At 35.2% G+C, this 22,402-nt stretch overlaps 1 protein-coding gene across 4 annotated transcripts in view; it reads right to left on the minus strand.

The window, feature by feature from the left end:
• ADGRB3 (adhesion G protein-coupled receptor B3) overlaps positions 1-22,402 on the minus strand; it is a 708,089-nt gene that overhangs the window by 21,642 nt on the left and 664,045 nt on the right. For all 4 annotated transcript variants that reach the window (XM_041773111.1, XM_041773116.1, XM_041773103.1 and 1 more), the window contains 4 exons: positions 21,471-21,566; positions 19,956-19,995; positions 14,616-15,259; positions 4,594-4,629 (listed from right to left, as the gene is read on the minus strand). In XM_041773111.1, the coding sequence (XP_041629045.1) occupies positions 4,594-4,629; positions 14,616-15,259; positions 19,956-19,995; positions 21,471-21,566 (816 nt within the window). The remainder of the gene's footprint in view (positions 1-4,593; positions 4,630-14,615; positions 15,260-19,955; positions 19,996-21,470; positions 21,567-22,402) is intronic.

Consider the following 22,402-nt stretch of genomic DNA (forward strand, 5'->3'; position numbering starts at 1 on the left):
AAAATGCTATTGGCCATGATTCCAATTATTATCTTAAAACATATGGAAAACCAAATTTTCTTGTCAACTCCATCATAATGAACTTGCATCATATCTTTAATAATGGACATTTTAAGTCTTTTCATTTATAGGGAGTAGTGTTTTTATTCAGATACTTTTACAAAATGTACCTACAGAAGTGATTTGTTTTCAAAGAGATTCATGGAAAGAACTCAGAAAAAAGTGCCAGTTTATGATAACTTTGAGACCATAAAATTAAACTGGGTAAAAATTTCCAGAACTAATGTAAAAACTAGATTCAAGCAGAACAAGAATAACATGGCATTGAATGAATGGAGTAAGATGATTATAATTTTTATGACTCCTAGTTTTCAAATATTACTAGTCCTTCACTGTTTTGCTTGCTACATTAAAAGGACCCCCTTTTCTCCTCTCTTTAAAGCTATCTATGAAATACAGCACTTTGGTAAAATATAACTTTGTAAACAGTGATGAAATATTTACTTTTTCTCCCTACCTGATCCTTCCAGAATTTGGAAACTCTTGAGTACTTTTTCACATGGCAATATAGTTGGTTATTTGCATAAATTCAATGAGAATCTGTTTTCCTTGTAATAATAAATAGAAATATTGGCTACTTTACCAAGGCTCTGATTGGATTATTTTCAGAGAGATGTACACAGACTCAGATTTTACAGGACAGTTTTTAAGGAACTAAGGCTACTTTATGGAGCCAATACAGCTCCTCAGAAAAATCAAATTGGCACCTTGCTTACAAAGTTCTAGAAAAGCAGTTTTGAAAAGTGCTTATATGGTGAATTACTACTCTTGCTACACTTGAGGCAGGCCAAGTTTAATGCACACAAATTAGATATACTGTGATTATCTTTGGTAAAAATCAGGGTAAGTATAGAGAGAAAATTTATGTTTGTACCTTCGTCTGTATTATATTCTAATCCTGTTAATAAACTGTAATAGATCCCAAATTATTCTGGTTTCCTCAAGTATCTGCCTACCATACTCCCAACTAATGTTTCCATTTCTTCCCCCATGCTTCTGATTTGGAACAAAGACTGCCCTTGAACTTCTTTGAAAGGAACTATACCAGGTCCTCCTCATTACCCAAATGATAGCCAGGCTTTGGGGGCTTGAATCTTGGACATACATTCCACAGCTAAAGATGGCTGCACCTAACATCTGGTCTTCCAAACCCTGGAGATTTTTCAATCAAATGGATAAGAAAGAGAAGTAGTTGACATTAAGGCAGATTGCTTCCACTCAAGACACCACATCAAGACTTTATATTTCAAATATTAAAGTCTGTCTTTTCCCCCTTATTGCCTTTATCTTGGCATTCTCCTGGAAAAATAAAGTCATCACCTGTATCTCCCAGACCATTGCTAAGGGGGATAATCTCTGGAATTTAGAACATTATTTTTTCAGGCAAAGAGAAAACCTGACTGATTCCTACCTCTGATGTATTTAGCTGATTACTTTCAGGTCTGGGTTCTTCATGTAGGATCTTATACAAACTAGATTTATTTTTTAAAAATCTTATTTATTTAAGAGATAGAGAGAGAGAACACAAGCAAGAAGAGGGAGAGGGACAAGCAGACTCCCCATTGAGCATGGATCCTGATGTGGGGCTTGATCTCATGGCCTGAGATCATGATCTGAGCCAAGCCAAAATCAAAGAGTCAGACACTTAACCAACTGAGCCACCCAGGTCCCTCCACAAACTAGATTTATTATTATGCTTCTCTTTTTGTGTTGTACAATACTTTAAAAATTTTGTGCTTGTTGCCTGTCAAACCCTTGCAGAAATAACCTATCCAAGAGGATGATGCTGGTCAATGTTTCAAGATGATCTCTAAAGCTTATAGCTTTGATAAGAGGTAGTCCATAAGTGGGAAATGCTTGAGAGCTCTCTATTCTATTCCTTGTTACTCATATGTGGCCTTAAACAGTTTCCAATAACCATGCTCTTTCCTTCCACAGTGGGACATGACAACCAGGAAAGGTCCTTCCTGGCACCAAGGGACAAAATCACTAAATACAGAAAACTGATTCTTGATTGGCAATGCTTTAAAAAAATGTTTAAAATAGTACCTCACAACTTCCTCTTTTCCTTCCAGGCTTGCATATCTGCAATTGCAATTCCCAAATAAACTCATTTGCTACATGATAACCTTGGTTTATAATTTAATTTTTAAGGTTGACACTATATATTAGATCTCTGCTTGGAGCTGAGAATGCAAGTCTAGTAAGGAATTTGGTCACAGAATAAAGGAATATCAGTATTTTCTGTATACTTTCCTGAAAGTAAGAATTGATGTTATATCATTTTGACTAGTCAACACTTTGCTCTATTTATTGCTAAAAATGCAATGTTTTCTTGGAGATTGGCAACATGAAAGAACTTTTCCCCAGGTATAACATTTACCAGCCCATTTTTTATGTATATACAAAGTTGAGAGAATATTGTTATTGTGTATAGATTCCGGGGAGTGTATATGGTCTAAAGGGAAGCTATCTTCAGGAGCCCAGGATAGAAATCTGCTTGTAAATGGCAAAATGCCTATGTTGGCCACTGTGTGGTAAAGCTGATGGGGTGGGAATTGGGGGACTAGCAAGTAGTTTGAGATAAACAAAATTTATCCAGCATGAATTAAAGTGGAAGGAGGCAACTCAGGCTCTTTGTCAAGGACCATCCACAAAGTACAAATATACCATATTAAAATTTATCAGCATTTGCATCTTGCAGTAATTTTTCTGAATACCATCTATGAGATATCTGCCACATAACTACGGTTGCACACAGACTAAGGAGAGTGGTACTAAAAAGTCTGCCAAGAAAATGCAATATCTCAAAGTGTCCTCCCACCTCCCAATTTTACACATCTAGCAATCATGCAATAGCCATAGTAATTAAAGAGCTAACTAACTACGCAGGGCTGTTGAGTTTTGACATCTTTCCATTACCAGTAAATGTTTTGATAATACCATGGTTATATGTTGGGATACTAAGCATCAGGAAAAAAGCATCCGATTAAGGAATATGGTACCAGTTGCCATAGGGAATATATGAAAAGGAATAGTTTTTCTAATGCTCCAAGTGATCCAATATGATTAGATTTCTTTTCAGAACTTATGATTATATAGCTTTGATTGGTTCCCTTGAAGCTTAATTTTACATTTAGGTTTTTACTATATTTTGTCAATGATGCCCCATGGATTAATTTCCACCTTCTTTCCTTTGTATTAACATAACTTATTGCTTTCAGGACAAAAAGAAATGTATACACAATGATCCTCTACTTTGGGTTACCTAAAGAATAGAAAAAAAATTATTTGTCCCCTAAAAGGCAATAAAAAAAAATGAAAAAAAGATTTCTGAATGTTTTTTTCTTTGTACCCTAAAATTTAGGATAGAATGAAGTTTTTATCCTAGGCCACAGGTTGCTACAACTGAGATGCATCAGTAGGAAATTTTGCCACATAATCATTGAGGTCAGATTCATCATTATTTTGTTTCTTGTTTGAAAGCTTACTAAAAATGACCAAATCTCTTTGGACCCTTTTCAGGGTAAAACTAGAGCTTGTTCACCATTGTAGTAAATAAAAACAGTTAAGTCTCACTTTTGGTACCTGATATATATTGCTGAGCTATAAGATTCATCTACATTCACAAAGTGATTGATTTAGGAGTTTCCATATTCTGAAAGGCTTCCATAATTTTAGGAATATCAGCTAAGATTCCCAAGTTCTATGTAAGCATCACAACAGTACAAATATGCTAGAGAAATTTATAATGTATTATATCCAATTATGTCAGCAGGCTATGAATCATATCCAATTATCAAGATGCATAAGTGCCTTTTATGTGACGCTCAAACATCATTAATTTTGTGCTTAGCATAAGCTGCTCAAATGGTATGATTTCAGTAATTTCTAGCATCGATATTACAACATCAATATAAATTCAATGCAAATTGGAAAATGAACATCTTCATCTTGTTTATATCTGTGAAAAGGCATTTACTGAACACAGGAGCACACTGAACCAACACTTACTATTGGAAAAAAGAATCTAGAATGTATCACAGAGAACCTAATAATAGGTAGGAATCAGTATATAAGGCAAGTCCCAGAGAAAGCCTAGCTAATCAGCTAAAGCATTCTCACTCTCTTCAGGTAGTCACTCAAGTAAAACCAATATAATTGTTATAAATGTGAGAAATGAAGCAACCAACATTCTTACCTCACAACAAACTGAATTAATCAAATCCAACTCTCACCATAAATTGCTCATTTGTCTTAATATTTATAAAATGACTTCCTTGTCTAGAATACCTCAGTTTGGCATATATCTAAGTCAATTAGAAGTTAAAATTTTTTTTCTACACCTAGTTTTATAGTATGGCTTTTAATTAAAAATGTTTCACTTCTCACTTAATTTTTAAAATGTAGAGCTCAAAAAAAATAAATAAAATGTAGAGCTCCTACATACTACAGAGTAATATTTTCAAGTAATTATATGTCAATTTTGAATTCAAGCAATTAAAATTATTTTAAAAATCCATAGAAACTTACCTCAAAGTCAAGGTCTGAATATCGTGATTTTCTTCTCTGTTAGATTTTTTAAAAGGAGAAAAACCAATATAAAGTTATGTTAAGTCATTCAAATAAAATGAAAATTATTATCTTCAATAAAATGAACTGCATCGTTGATTTACAAGTATTTCCTTCACATAAGAATATGTCAAAATTTTTATGATAAAAATCATTTAGTTATCTCAAAATTTCCCACCAGTCTATCTCCAGTCTGCATTTCTACCAAAATTTCTCTGGCATTCTGTTTGAGTCCTAAAGTTCTGTATCTCTCAACCACAGATTTTTTGGTATTTTATCATTTTCCATGATCGGAAAATCCTAATTTCTGGTTCTTAGAAACTGAAGTATCTATTCTAATTTAGTAAATAATAATAATAATAATAATAATAATAATAATAGTCCACACCCTAGTGAAACATGAATGCAGATGTCAATATCTCAATGTTCATCTGTGGCTTCTCTGTTAATCAGCTCCTGGATCTAGTTATAGATCAGTATGTAGACAATAAGCCTGATAAAATCAGGAAAAATTACTTAAATGAAATTAGTGTGATTCTATAAATATTAGTGTAGGAAAGGTACACTTAACATGTGCTAATAGGGATTTGGTATTGAAGGAGATATCCGGTAGATATAGAAAATGTCCTCTAAATTTTTAGAGAACAAAAGCAAGTTTCCCATGTGAGGTTTGTTTTGTTTTAATTTGGATTTTTTTGGAGGAAGTGGGGGTAAAACAAAAAATAAACATTAGAAACAAGTAATATTTAGGCAGTCGAATATGTAATCCTAAAGACAAACTTTTTTTTTCTTTCTCTTCTCCTATCCCAGTAGCTACCTTAAGTTCAATAACCTAACAGGGAATCCTATCCATGATAGTTGATTCTTGTAACTGCTAAATACTAGAGACAGACAGGCAGAAATACCATTTATTGAAAAACATGTCAACATTTTTGTAGATAAAGTTACAATGTCACTGTAGAACCAGAGCCTCCCTATGCAACCAACTCCCCCGAAGCATGCTTTACTAGACAGAAGGGGATATATTCTAAAAGAAAGATTTTGTTTAAAAAACAATCTATAAATTTTGAAATTATTTGATTTTGGTGGAGCTGGATCACAGAGTCCAGTCTTCAAGTATGATCAAGGAGAGCATTGAGGAAATTGCTTTATTAAATGGAAATAGCCCGTTTATATCACTTTGATCTTGTCTCTAGTATCATGGTAGCCTAGCCCTGGTGACATATTGGAAGGAGACAAGTGTATAGGAAGGCATTTCACCCAGGCCTCCTTTGCCATCTCCCGCCACTATTTTTATCTAACTGTATTGTATAAAAATCAGGCTTCAATGTAGTGCATCACTCTTTGCTGCGATATGCTATACTGAATGTCAGTGTTTCCATTCTGCTCTTGAATGCTTTGCCTTCTTGGCACTGTGACTCAGCAGGATATTTTGTAAGTATATGTTAAGCAAAATTCTTTTCTTAATACAGCAAAATGCAAGAATGGGAACAGTTTTAAGCAATCATTAGAGAAGATTAATCATGAGCTTTGAATTCCATTTAAAAATTAGTGAGATCTTATGAAAAACTTTCAGCTAGCCAGCAGAGTAAGAGGCCCTTCTGCTGCATGCATTGAGGGGTCCTATGCCAAAGGTCATAAGAACCGTATGTTGCTCTGTTTCCAAATGTACAGCTGTGTAGCCTAAGAACTGGGAATGCTGATGGACGCATGTCACTAAAGGTTCCATATTTTAGGAACAAGAAAAAAGATGGAAACCTAGAAGAACAGCAGAAAGAGGTTCCTCTTCTGATAGCTGATGTCACCTATGCACCTACACTGATATAAAATATGAAAAAAATGGATATACTCCTACAAATAGATTTCCTTCCCTTCTAAGTCCTATAAAATTTAAATTCTAACATAAAGCTATAGCATAACTAGCAGCATTGAAGGATTAGACTAAGAAATAAACAAATGAAAGATTTCAGTCAAAAGAGCTTAAAGATGATGGTGGTGGGGATGAGCAGTGAAGATTTAAAAATTAGAGAATGGGAAAAATATGGCAGTTTGTCCTATTATTTTGTATACCCATAATACCGGCCAAGTATGACCCATAATACTGACCAAGTGTATCAACCTTTCATAGTTTATAAAGTACTTTAACATTTGTACTAACTACCCTGTGGGATGGTCAGGAAAGTACTTTTTATACCTATTCCATGAATTAGGAACAATGAGGACCAGAATAGTTAAAATAACCTGTTTACTTCACCTGGGTAGTAAGCAAATGAGTTGGGATTCACACTCAGATCTTCTGACTCCAAACCTTGTGTTTTATCCACTGTCTCTCACTACTAGCTCAGGGGTAAGAGTGGCAATATTTTATAGCCAAGATGCCTGTGATATTTTTGCTGATTGTTACTAGAAATGTTACCAGCGATTTAGCAAGAATAATATTTGAGGACCCAGTCAACCCAAGAGGACAGAGATGTCTTCTAGCCATAAAGTAAGGTCAGGCAGATTAACTTTTATTCATCAATTATATTTTAAAAGAGAAAAAAAAATCAATATGATACTTATTTGATATAAAAATCTAATGGCAATATAAAAGAATTTGTGTTGACTACAACAACTTAAAAACCATTCAAACATGAGATACTTATGAGCAATGATACAATAACAAATAGGAGCCAACCTGTACCTCCATGATGTATCTTCCATTGCAAAATCTAGTTTCTCTTAAAGAGATATCTGGCACTGGGAAATCATGGTGTAATGCAAGAACCAGAGTGTTCAATTTTATCATCCTTGGTATACAGTGCAGTATGTTGGAAAGTCTTTCAAAGCACTTAAAGTTTGTGGAAACTGTGACTGACTTATGTGTTTATTCAAATGTCCCTCTGAGTTTTCTGGGAAGTTACTGTAAGGTATAAAACTGGTTAGAAAAAGCGGTTATATGTTTAAAAAATGAGATTCTATCAATAAAAATAAGTCATAACAATTTTTCTGATTAAGTTGATAACTGAAGAACTGCTACATATAAATTTAAAATAAGCCAGGGTGGTATTAAAATATTTCATGAAGATATGAATCCCTCTGTCTATACATCCCCAACTTCTCAAATAACTTGATACAAAAATAAAAATAAACCTTTTTGTCATAGTGGGTGATAAAAAGAAATCTTTTCAGTTCTTCTATGTGGTTTCCTTTTCCTAATTTTCCATTTAGAATTCACCCTAACTTGTATTCTATCCTCAACACTCTATTAAAATTCTTGTCAAGGTCTCTGATGAGCTCCATCTGGTCAATTCCCAGGGTCAACTTTCTGTCCTTATCTTACTGGATTGTCAGAGGCTTTTGAAATTTAATCATTTCCTCAAGAAAGCACATGATCTTAGCTTTTCTTTATCCCCCTCCTGTTTGCTGTAGCTCATTCTGAAGTGTCGTTTGGTGGCTCTTCCTTATCTTACTGTCTTCTAAGTGTTGAGTTCCTGAATTATCTTTTTTTCCTCTTGTCTCCTGGATGATAGCATTCATTCCATGGTGGTAAATATCATCTTTTAAGTTCCAAACACTCTTTTCTTCTTCATTACAGTCTTCCCCATTACAGAAAATGTCATATATCTAGTTGGTCAAATCAGACTTAGACATTTCATTCCCCCCATCTCTCACCCTGCACATCAAATCCACCAGCAATTGGTATCTATTCACCTCTGAAATCTCTCTTGATCCACCTATTCTTGTCCATTTTCACTTTCACCTCTACAATCAAAGACAGTCTCCTATTCTGTCTGGATAACTTTGGTAGCTCCCTAACTGTCCTCCAACTTTCTGCTCTATCCCCTCTCCTAGTACCACTGGATTCTGATCCTTTCCCCCAAACCATCAAAGGGATGGATGTATAGATGGATGGATGGGTGGAGAAATGATCCTGACAATCTTTCACTTAATAGTCCTTGTTTACTTCAGTTGTTTTACAAGGCTCTCCAAAATCTGGTTTCTTCATCCTATGGCTGACAATCTCTTAAGGAGCTCACCAATTGTTACACAGGACTTCTAATCCTGTGAAAATATTCCAAACTCTTTTCTATCTCTGTATTGTAGTTTCTTTTGCCTAAGACATCCCCTCATCCTCCAGATAGGTCCTCATAAGCCGTGTTCCTTCTTAACTTTACCCCATAGAGCACTTCAAGAGGCTCAGACCACCTTATCAAGTCTCTCCCTCACATTCCATGGTCCTTACCCAGTCTAATACACTCTTAGATTACTCATTTGTTACCAATTAATTCTATATGTTTTCCATAGGGTTTATTCACCACAGGGATAGGATCCACATCTGTCTTGATCACTTTTTATATCTTCAGCATCTACCAAAGGGCCTGGCACAATAATTCACAAAATTATTGATGAATAATTGAAGAAGGTACACTACAACAGCTAAACAAGTCCAAAATAATGACTTACTTCTTGTTTTTGTTTTTTGTTGTTTTTCTCATTCTTTGGGAGAATATAGATAAGTAGGCAAACTAAATACACAAAGAAAACCATTACGAATGAATTGACAGCCAAAAGGATCAAGACAACTGAGGGGAATGCAGGCTTATCACTAATGGAAGTTTAAAAAAAAAAAAAAGGGGGAAATTTAAGAGTAAGGAAATGCACAAGAGCATGAGGCTATACAGAGGAATGCTTAGCAACTTTATGCATTGAGGCATCTCTCCATATCTAAATCCTCTAGAATGATGAATAGTTTCTCAAAGGGAATAATTCATTGTTTGTGTCACTTCAAATTAAACTGGACCAAACACTAGAAAACTTGCTGCAAGGAATAAATTGCAGTGACTAACAAATGGCAGTATGATATGACTGCCATTAAAAGTTTTATTACAGAGTGAACAATGAACACACTCAAAGAGAAAGCTTTGATACTAAATCCATTCAAAATATCTGTGAAAATAAAACCTGAGGATAATTAATTTTGAAAAATGACTTATTGCAGCTAATTTTGTTTGCATGCTTGCATAAAAGACAAAATTGTCAAATCTAGGAGCAAAAACAAAACACCAAAGAAGAGCAAGCCCTCCTTTCACCACAGCTATGTGAGAAAAAAATGTAAAAAAAGAAAAAGTGACTTCTGCACAATGATCAGTTCTATAATGGTTCCTGTGAGAGTCTCCAAGCTCCAAGTGAGGCTATAATATTTTGTCTAAAGCCCTAAATACTGATTTAGCAGTACAGCATTCAAGCTTCTTTACAGAAATTCAGGATATAATGGTAATGAAATAATAACAACACAAAGTTACATCTAAAGTGCTTTTTATAATTCTCAAAGGGTTTTCACATACATTATCTAATTTGATCCTCACCAGAGCTTTATGTGAGGTAACTGTGATGTGACATTATAGCTAACATGTTTTACCTTTAAAAACCATTATGGTGAGAGTTCTATAATTCATGTATAGAAAACTGGAGTATAAAAATAAAGCCTAGAATGGTGTCCCTTTCTATCCATTTACAAATTGAGGGAGACTTATCTGACAATGTTTTCAGATATATAGTTAAATTTATACTGAAAGGGTCAGAAAAGCTAGAGTAGCAAAACTTTCTGCTCTTGATAAAACCATTTTGTAATCTACTATCTAACTCTGACTAGTCATTAAGGGTTTCTGCATAAGGAAGTAAAATTAAGACACAATTTGTCAGGAGAATAAGAGGAACCACTTAACATATTTACCTCTAAGCAAACTGTTTCATAAGAATTCTAGTGATAGTGAAGCTGAGAAGCCACATACAGGATTGCCAAGGTAACCTAGAGATTAGCAGAAGTTAACTATCCCCCCAGGCTGGACAAAGGAACAGGGCATTGTGACTTAAGCCCAGAGGCACCTGGGCAAAGCTGGAAGCATTAAGGAACTGTCACTAAAGAAACACAAAATGGTATCCAAAGCAGAATGTGCAGGGGAGAAATATCCAGGGATATTCTGGGATATCCCAGAAGTACAGGAACCTGCATCAACCTTGAGTGACACAGGGGGAAAAGGTGCAGAATGGGCCATGTGCCAAACAGGCCCAGGACTTGCATACAAACTGGGAAGATTTTTGAGTGAGGAAATGTTTATTATTTAAATATAACAGCTACAGGCTTTAGAATAAATGCCACTGTTCCAAAGGTTCAAAGCAAATACTGACCCATTTTCTTATAATATCTAGAATTTTTCAAAGAATAAATAGAACCACAATCCAAAATTGAAACTGTTTCATAGTCCTCAAAACGACCTGAGAACTATGATACCTCAATATTTTCCCTACCTGCTCCATAGCACCTAGTGGTTACTTGCTTTATATACACACCAAATATCAACACATTTTTTTTCATTAATTGAAGGTGCATGACTTAAGTGCTGACAGTTTTATTATTCAGTTTTAAAATATTTTTAAAATATTTATTTATTTATTTTGGAGGGGGCAAAGGAGAGGGAGAGAAAATCTCAAGCCGACTCCATGCTGAGCAAGGAGCCCGATGTGGGGCTAGATCCCATGACCTGCAAGATTATGACCTGAGCCAAACTCAAGAGTCAGACACTTAACTGACTAAGCCACCCAGGCACCCCTGACAGTTCTATTCTTAACCTTTTAAGCACTTAGAGGATATTGAGGGCTGGAGCCATTGTGAGGATTTCTATCATATTAAAATTGCAATTATCCTATTGTTGTGGAAACTGAATCTTTCAGAAACTAAAATTTTCAGAATTGCTCATCAAGCCCATTCTGAGAATGGATACAGTTTGGAAGATGGAAGATAACACATTATAAGAAAAAGAAAACGAAGAAAAAAAGAAGATAATATTAGGCAGGGAGAAAATCTGGATAAGCTGTTATGCCAAGAAACTTTGTGCATTCATCAAACTTTTTTATACTCAATAACTGGAGGTTAGCTAAACAAACTCCCCTGGAGCCTAGAACCTTTTCTTCTGGCACTGCTTTCAGGATTGGGGAGCCTCCCTCCTTCTTCGTTGCCTCCCACTTATATGAATAAGTACTACACGCTTACCCACTCTGGCTTTCGTTTTTTCTCCCTCAAACTTTGGTTTTTCTTGCCTTCTCTCTTCCTTATGCCTACCACATTCTGTGCTACAAACTGGTAGCTTTTATCTTCTTTTCCTTCTCTCCCCAACTCCACCTCCCACCATGGCAATTTGTGAATACCCACTTCTCTGGAAGAAACTTCCTGAATTAACATGAACATCGCTTTTATTCTATTCTTGAAAGGATCCAGATGCACCTGGGCATCCTTTGCTGCTGCAGCTTCCCGGGCTGGATGTTCCTGTGGTTTTGAACTTTCTTCTTGCTCAGAGTGGAAAATGACTCAAATTATTCTATGGCTTGGGCCTCATGTCAAATACATATTCACCCACTTGTGTCTCTTCACGTTGTCTTCTAAGACTCCAGGCACCTCCTGGCTACTGTTGATCCTCTCTTTATGTAGATACTCACTCCAGTCATCTTGTGGCTTTTTCTCTGATGTCAGGATGTCATCTTCCCCACTGGCTGGCCCTGCAGATACAGTCTAGCAGAGTTGATAACTCCATTTGACAATGCGTCCCCCTGGTCATAAGGAAAGCTGCACCATCGACTTCATCTTCATGGGTCACAGTTCTATCTCCAAAATCTGCTAGTTGTGATACCTATATTTTATCCATTTTGTGTCTTTATTCACCATAAGACCATGTGTCTGTCAAGGGTTAAAACTAACTTTTAAGTTGCTCTCCTGCTAATGTCCAGACACATTACTGTCTCTTTTAGACAGCATAAAATTGATCAGGACAGAAAGATTCTTTTCCTGGATGTACTATGCAGTTGCTCTGTAACCTTGAATAAATTACTTTACTTCAAGGATTATAACAACTTATCCATTGCACAGAGGTGTTGTGAAGATTAATTAATTCATGCTTTTAAGGTGATTTGAGGATCTGCTAATGAAAAATGCTATATAAATGCTAATTTTTATTATTAATTCCCACATCTACATATTTTCTTTCAGCTGTCTCCTAAAATGGTCACCATAAGCAATTACTATTGAACTTTTTTAAAGAATGAAAATGAGGAACCGAATTTTCATTCTGAATCCTGAATTTTCTTCCTTTTCAAGATGTAAGCCTTGTGATCTCTAAGTTATTTAAATGCAGATCTTTTGGCTGAATCACAGTTATATATGATGCTTATACTTAATAATAAGGATATGGAGATTTGGAAAATTGCAAACTGAACAGAGGAACACTTGGAAATTTAGTCTATTGTTCAAGTACACACAACCTATACAATATCAAACCCAGAAAGGATTTTAGGCTTTTAGATGTAAAGCATTTTTATATTAAGTAAGATATTTTAATGCAATTTTATTCTAACCCCGTTAGCACATTTTAAAGAGTCATTCTATAGAGAAGACTCACATGGTCATTATGATTTTCAAGTAGTACATCAGAATTATGATTACTTATGATGTTATATTATTATACTCACAACTCAGTGAAAATCCTTTTGAAACGTTTGTGATTTTGCATAAATATGTAGTTTGTACTTATGTGGCCATACTGTAATAGACCTCCTAGTCTCTGGGATACACAACTTAGAAAAAGAGAAATAGTAGTTATTCTGCTAATTCAGAAGGACAGGACACTTTTTTCTAGTGGTAGTGAGAGTTCCTGCCATTCTAGAATTAACTTGGCCTCACTGTCTCATGCTTTTGGTTCTGAGAGATCATTAATCTCAGAAACCCTCTTCTGTTTAAGATTGATCTAGATCTAGGGATTTATTCTAGATCCCATCTACTTTCCCATTTTTCCCATCTAGAAGTTTCTTGATCCAGTTGGGAAAAAAAGTCACAATCACACTACTCACCAAATTGCTCTAGCCTTACCAGATCTCTCTTCATGTTGACCTAGTAGAAGGAATGGGTTTGTGGGGAGAAAGGAGGGACAACTGCCTCTGGGCACTTTTGAACACTAGAACATATAATGATCAGCATATTTCCGATGGAAAGGGTAAGCAACCAGTTATAGTGTCTTTCTCACATAGTGTCTTATGAAATGATCTATCATATTAAAACAATTCACAATACACACAAAAGAGTGCACGTATTGCATTGTATACTAAAGACACCTTGTAATATATCAGCAGTAGGTTTACAGCAAAATTTCAAGGTACAAGATATAAAAGTCACATACAAAACAGTAACATAATATGTGGAAATAAAAAAATAAGACACATTCCTTAGATCTTACTTGATTGATTGTAATTTAATATGAATGATATTGACAACTGTTGACTACTGTGTACTTCACTTTATGAGTAGAAAAGAACTGAAGGGACTTTGCTTTTATAGAAAAGTCATGTGGTCGGACCTCAGAGTCCTGACTCTTAATCGATCAATGTTCATTTCTCCTAAGAGTTCACAATTTAAGATAAAAAATTTTAGTGGTCGTAATTATGCAAGGGCTGAGAGCAAAACATTTTCTCTGAAAGATATTGATCTAACATAAAAATAGAGTTGAAAATCAGAGTAATGGAAGACTCCACAGAAACATTCCATTTTTTTTTTTAATGGATGCCTTCACACAGAAGATCCAGATTTGGGCTTAAAATGTAATACCATCCAGGAGCTATTTTAGCCACCAAAATATTATCTATGGTACCTGAGAAACATCAGGAGGACCTTCTATATTTCATCTTTATGAGTGCTCTACTTGGTTCCCATTTGAAAGAATTATGACTGATATCCTTTTAAATATAGAGGGCTCCTTTTTCAAAACATGATCTTGAAAAAGAGCATTCTGATGTACCACTGGAAAAAAAAGTATGTCTTGAATATTAATCCCAACATGCGAAAAATTTTTGGATGATACATAACTGCAAAGAGTCACTCTTCTTCCTCAGTGCCATATGAGTCAATCTTAAATATGAAATATTTCAAATATCAAGAAAAGGTTTATTCTATTGCTTACCTCTAATGAACTCATTGATATCGTTGACCCAGTTTCACTTCTTGATAGTCCTGCATTATCATCCAACTCAGAGGCCATGAAATTCTTCACAGCTGTGCGAGGCTCAAAGGGCAAATTCTGCATATGTTCCTGGGGTGCAAGGTGTTGATCTAAGTTCATATTGAACTGGTCCATGACAGGTGGATTCATGTTGAATTCTGGATTCACTTTGTAGTGCAATAGCCTTTCATGTGGCAAGGTTTCCATACCAATATTCATTTTGCTTTCCTCTTTCATTGATGGCTGGGTGTTTACAGAACTTCTGGGCATCACGATATAGTCACTTTCCATCATTCTTTCTTGAGGATGGACTATGTCCATATCAGCTCCTCTCAAATTGTCATCTGTACATAAGTACACAGTTCTTCGCAATTCACTGTTTTCTTTTTTCAAACACTGATTGCCCAGCTCATTCATACTCATGGGCATATGCATACCCGTGGGTTGCTGGATAATGACTTTGGAAATGACGTTTCCAGGCAGTGTGGAATAGCTAAGCCCTTCAGGATTTGTTCCCTTTTCTTCTTCATCATCATTTAGAGAAATCCTAGAGAGTGTTCCTGTTATTGTTGCTGCTCGGCAAGGACCAATATCCTTATGAAGAACTGTAAATTAGGATATACAAATTCATAAAAGAAAGTTAATGTGTTTTTATTTTTTCACTACTGCATTTTGCCATCTTTCTATGAAACAATTTCCTGAAAAAGTTAAAAATAATATTTAAAACATTATATGTCTATTGTTTGTATCTGGCTCAGATTACTCAATCACTCTTTATTGATTCTGACATGCCTTCATAGATCTCAGGTAGTTCATAGCTAAAACATATCTGAAAGTTGACTAATGGACTTCCAAAAGTCTCAATACTATATGCATAGCTTTCCAGAGGAAAGACAGATACCAGAGAAGTTTCACCATCAAGCTATTGCAAAGAGTTTAATGAAATCATGGATATATTTCACATGAATTTGACTTTCTCTCAAAGACTTTTCCCCTAAAGAATTCTACAAGTTCTATTCATTAAAATACTTCTTGAAAGAGGTAATCAATGAGAATTTCATCCTACTGCATTAGAAATTCCTCCAAAATTATGCATGTTGAAAATTAATGAGCATTTATCAGTGAAGTCCATATGGTCAAGGTAGATACAGGGTTCAAAAGTATTTACCATCTTCAGTTCCATGTGGGGAAAAAAAAAAGAATTTCTTTACAAGATCAATCCATATGCTCGAATGCCCTCGAGGGGGTATTAAAATTGCCACTGATTTTAAGCAGGAAAAAACTGTATGAGCTTCTGAAAACTCTATCCAATTTAAAGCTTGAAAAATAATGACTTAGAAAAATTCAAAATGCATGATAACTGGCAGTAAGGGGGGGGGGGTGGAAATGAAAACATAAACCAAACCAAACCAAAATAAACTAACAAAAGAATTCAGAATTTTTAATTAAAATGTACTTTAGCATTTTTCTTCTGTCTCTATATGAGAAGAAAGTCATATTTAATAGATAATAATAGAATGACTTGAGGAATGTTTAGCTGTAAACAAATATCAATTTTGAGGTAGGGAAGAATGAAATTCTGAAGAAGTATTCTTGGTAGTTTTGGTACTGAAAGCAAACAGAAAAGCACAGTGTGCAAGGTGGCTCAACATGTGCACTTAACTCTCTGCTCTACCTACAAAGCAGAGCAATTGTTGCCAAAAATTTCTTTAGGCAGATGACTATAAAATATTTAGTTTGAAAAAAAATATTTAGTTTGTTGTTTCCTAATGAAAAGTTTCAGATACATTGAATTTTACCCATTTTTATTGAATTTTCCAATAGCATCATGATTATTCATTAAAGCAGAGATTTAAAAAACAGATTATATCTTTCCCAACTACAAAGAAGGCTTCAAAATGATTTCAAACATGCATCATTCAAAAAAATGCATCATTCATGGAGTATCTTTTATCTTTAGAGATACTGTATTTCATTACTGTATTAGGTCTCTTTATTTCAGACACTAAAAATCCTGTTAAATCTGTATCTACATATTTTTTTTATTAATCCATAATTTGGTTGTAAGTTTTTGTATTTATTATTTTAAAAAGCAGAATAATTCAATTAAAAAAAAGTTATTTCCCAACCTCAGATCAGTAATGAATTGTGGTTGCCAGAAAAAATTTATCTAAAAACATTACAGGGCAAAGCATGTTAAATTAACAGACTTAATGACATTATAAATAAAATACTTTAAAAAAACCTCCAAATTCAGGGAAGAATATTTTAAATCTTTAACTGCATGCAAAAACTAATCCAAAATTTAAAGCAGTACAATTTAAAGGCCCGTTATGGGAACCAGTCACATTACTTTAAGGACATACATAATTTTATACTTTTATAAGTATATTAGAAACTATAAAGGCAAGTTTGGTACTGAATATTGATTTTATTGTCTGTATTTGTACAAGATGTGTTTATTTTGCATCATTAATATGATTTGCAGTTAGAGTTACCATATTTTTATCACATGACACAGCTATCTTTACTGAAAAATTGTGTATCTTAAGCATTTGGGGAAATATAATTCTTCTTATGAAGTAGTGTATCCTCCATATGAGAGATATGTCTGCCTCTTGGACTTGCTGAAAATGGATATCCAAATTTTGAATGGAAACATAAACAAATTCATATCACTTACACATACAAACATGATGTTGAAGTGATGAGACTTTTATGAGAAATTAAGTTGTAAAAGGCAAAATGCATACACAACACAGCAAGACAAAAAGCGCCTATATATTTTGTATAATCAGTATATATTCCACCCTTTGGGAAAGTGAATTTCAACAAAACTTGGAGTCAACAAAACTCAGAGTCCAAGAATTGAAACTTTAAAATTGAATTGAACAGGAGGCCTCTAGAAAAACTGAGGCAAGCTCCTGATGAGCTCAGTTAAAAAGGGCACAGACAAAAAAAATGAAAACACCACAAAAATATTTTCCAATAAGATAGTGGTCCTGGGCTGTATTAGGAATACTAAATCCCAGAATGAAATGAAGTCTGGGGAGATGGAGTATATTTAACAAAAGAGCAGGCTTGGGGAGGATGGTCTAATAAAATGGTTCTCCAGCATCACATGCATCAGACTACCTGGATGGCTTGTGAGAACACTGATAACTGTACCCCACCCCACAGTAGATCTGGGGGAGGGCCTGAAAATCTGCACTTCTAACAAGTTCCCAGGTAATGCTAACATTGTAGGTCTGGACAGAACCATTTTTTTCCTCTTTTGGTTCTCTATCAAGAAGAACTGTATAAAGAATACACCAAAAAAGGCTGAAAGGAAACTAATTAAATGTAGGAAAATAGGAATTAAATGAATACCTAATAATTTTAAAGAAAGTCAGGCTTCTGGACCCCAGACCAGTCACATCCATCTTGGAATACAGATGTAGAACCTGGCACCATGGCTAGTGATCTTTGAGAAATTATGGAGAGCAGATAGAGCAAAGGAAAAAGTTTTATCAGTTTTCCAAAAACAGAAATGGTAGACTTTGGAAACCAAACACTCACAAGATTGTTTCTTAGCAAAAAAAAAAAAAAAAAAAGATTGTTTCTTAGCAATATTTTTCTAGATATTAAACATGAAAGAGTGATTCCTAATACCCTACCCCCAGGCCTACTATGGGTTCCCAAGTTATGACAGTTTTTCTACTGCTCTGCTATGACCATACTCTTCATAGAGTATTTTCACTGAATTCAGAAATGAGAATATGAACTTAGTCTCTCATAGTCTTGTGATTATGACAACTCTGTAATCTCAGAGCCTGCAAAGATGTTTTATAGTTATGAGCTGAATCTGAAAAGTATACTTAAAGGGAATCAGTGTGGGGTGGGTGGGAGGTGCCCTATAACCAAAGCAGGGTTCTATACTCACCGCCTTCCCATCTAACTCCTTTATTGACAGTTTGAATAAATATTTAGAAGGTATTCTTATCAAACTTTCAATACCCAAAAAATTTCAAACGGACAGAATGCTAACTTGAGACTAGCAAAATAGCAAATAGAGATAAATGCAAGGCTAGATTTTTCTTCAAGGAAAAAATTCCAGAACCTTTAGATAATCTTCTACCAGTAAAATTCTGACAACTACTAAAAAAAGTCTTAGGGATTTCAGATGACAACAAATTGCAAGTAGTAATGTACCAGGTGCTATGAAATGAGATGCAAATGTCGATAACATTAATATAAATAAAGAGCCAACTGTGAGAATTCCTGACATTGGGGCACAATCTAAAAATTATTGACAAACTGGAGGCTACGTGGGCGCCATGGCTGCTCAGGAGGGTGCTATGAGGAATAAATGAGGAACCACAGTTTGTTTGGTCTGGAAAAAAAGGGCTTGGATTGGACTGAATAGCATTTGCCTCCAAACATCTGGATACTTAGATGAAATAGATAGCCACTCTTATTGTAGAAGGCAGTACTAAAGTCAATGAATACAAGGTAAAAATAAGGTATATTATATATTCCAACAGAAAGAAACATTTGCAACAGCTGGAATTATCCAAAAATGAAGAGATTCCTTTCAAACTCTTGAGTCATCTACCCCTGGTGAGAATTTAGCCCCAGACTGAGGACAGACATTGTTCCCAGGACTCCAGCCCTCTAAGGCAGAGAGTGCTGCATGGTTTCTTCTTGGGCTCCACTAAGAATGTAGCAATGGCAGCAGCTATGATACACACAAACACACAGGATGTACTTCAACCTTGCAACAACCCATATTCCACAAATGATGAAAGTGAGGCAAAAAGAGGCCAAACTGACTGGCCTTACACCTGACAACCAGTAAGCAGTGGAACAGAAGTCTTATGTTTCCAAGTCCTCACTTTTCTGTTGTCACTGTGTTTCCTATTAACCATTCTTAGTTTCTCTGTCAATCCTCATTTTTCCTTCACCCCCTACTCTCTCCCCTCCACCACCATTTGCTATTACAATGCTTCCCTTTGAAAGGTTCTATTTATTAATCTACATGAATACGTGACATGTAAACTGCAGCACTGTCTTTAAAATCAAAATCATAAAATGATTTAACATCCCTAATGATTTTTTAAAAATTTATTTATGATAGTCACACAGAGAGAGAGAGAGGCAGAGACACAGGCAGAGGGAGAAGCAGGCTCCATGCACCGGGAGCCCGACGTGGGACTCGATCCCGAGTCTCCACGATCGTGCTCTGGGCCAAAGGCAGGCGCCAAACCGCTGCACCACCCAGGGATCCCCCTAGTGATATTTTCGAAATCCAAATATTCTTACCTGATCGACAGGCAATGTCTACATCCTTTTCAAAGTCTGTCTGTAACAACAAATAATAAGGTATAGGATCACCATTTAATGAAGACCTCAAGTGACTTTTACACACTAGATTAACTGAAGTTTATAGATATCTGACTAGGCAGTACCAGATTATTGTTTTGTGTAAAAAAAGTTTCTCAGGTAATAACTGAATTGTTTTCATGCCTATTTCCTAGAGACCAAATGTTGAATTAAAACAATGGAAAAATGGTATAAAATTTTAATAAAGCAATACATTACCCACTGTCATCTTCAGTCAGGAGACTGACACCATATATAAAAGGATAGAGTTTCAAGGCAATTCTTTAAACCACAATAAAAAACTATATGCATGATTATGAACATATTTAAATAAATGTCTTTGCTATTTGTATTTATAAGATTCACTTTGAATATATTGTTTATAATGTAGTATCTTATAATACGGCTTTGTCAAACCCTTAATAGTCAAACTAGGCTCTTCTAATGATCCATTTTCATTCAAATTGACAAAAGACTTTTAGAATTAGGAATTAAAATTGAAGATAAAACAATACTAATCTGGTCCACAACCTGCTATCATCCCCATATTTCCCACAAACTTTTAAACAGATCAGTTAATTTTTTTAAGTGGCAACATTAAATTAGTCCATCTTAATCGAGTTCTTTCAGTCATATACTGGAAGATATTATTTAGAAATTCTAAAATTTATTTTATATTTTAAGTTAGAAATTTCAGTATTTATTTGTTTCAATACAGAGTTGATAATTCCTTCTCAAGCCTGTTATTAGTATATCATTTCAACTATTTTATGTTGCCTAATCCAAAACCATTCATAGTAAATTGAGCATATTGTAAAAGAAATTTCCATTTAAACCCTGCTTTTAACAAATCATAGTTTGAATTTTAGCTCATTTCTCAAAGACACCAAAGTGTTAATGCCTAAAGGATCCCTTAATCTCAACAATTGAGCTTGTATACAATGACTGACCTTTGATTGGAATTGTGGCTATGCCCTTCTACCTCAGGGCGGTGGTTCTAATCTTGGGCTGCATATTGGAATCACCAAGACCTGGGTCCCCACCCCCTCCCCAGAGATTCTGATTTCATTTGTCTGGAGTGTGGATTCTAATGCACAACCAAGGCTAAGAACCATTGCTTTATGACCAGAAGTGCAGGTCCATAGTGTTCTGCCCTGTAAACAAACATGCTTCCTGTGGACAAATTATTATCCCTCATTCTGTGCAGAGGTGCAAATATGCTCTGGTGTTGCATACAAACCCCACACTCCACACATCAGGGGACCAGAAGCAGATCCAGGACTCCTAAACCATCGAGACAGAATGGTTATCCAGTATCTATAAATCTGTTAATGAACTAAAGCCAAAGTCACTCAAAATGGGACTTAGATACTATTTTAGTAGTAAGAATATTTTGTTTATTCCTGTCACAAATCATGACTTAAATCACCAATCAGAAGGAAAATAAAAGCTCACCATTATTTGAGCATGCCCATTAGGAAAAGAACTTGAAGAATCAGCATTGATGGGATCCTGACAGTTTCTCAATCGGCATCTAAATGCATCCTGAACCTGTAGGAGGGGAAAAAATCCTATTAATTTTCTTCTCTCTTGGTAATGACCAGATACTGTCTATATAGGCAATCAACTTTGAAATGGTAACTCTCATTGTTTTAATTTAATACCCATTTTATTTACTTTTGTTTACTTCTTCATACATATACTGGTGACCACAGACTTGATGTCATAGACATTTATCACTTGCCATAATCATTTTTTTAAAGATTTTATCTATTTATTCATGAAAGAGACACAGAGAGAGAGAGAGAGAGAAAGAGAGAGAGAAAGAGAGAGAGAGGCAGAGACACAGGCAAAGGGAGAAGGAGGCTCCATGCAGGGAGCCCAATGTGGGACTTGATCCTGAGACCCCAGATCACGCCCTAAGCGGAAGGCAGATGCTCAACTGCTCAGCCACCCAGGTGTCCCCACTTGCCATAATCTATAGGGGAGAGTGCTGAGAACTCCTCAGTTTTCACCAGGGCTGCATCTGGCTGAAAATCAGTAATTCTTGCCAGAGGGCAGATTTATTTTCACTGCTACAAACTATGTGTGTGTGTCTTTCAAGGGGGATTTATTACTTGCTATGGCATCATCTTCATAATAACTTTAAACATTGTGGAAATGAGATTACTCAATGATCTTTTGTTGGAATGGATTTGGGATTTTCCCTTTATGTCTCATGGAAGAGATCATACTGGGGAAAATATTTCTTGTCTCTCTTCAAGTACTATGTGCCCTGGTGTAAAAACAACACACAATGAAACAAAAAAAGGTAATAAAAGTGCTTTTTCTGGTTGTCTTAGAAAAGACGAAGATCACTTTGAAAAGCCAAATTTCCTTAATAGGCA

The sequence above is a fragment of the Vulpes lagopus genome, chromosome 1, assembly GCF_018345385.1.
Source record: "Vulpes lagopus strain Blue_001 chromosome 1, ASM1834538v1, whole genome shotgun sequence".
NCBI lineage: Eukaryota > Metazoa > Chordata > Mammalia > Carnivora > Canidae > Vulpes > Vulpes lagopus.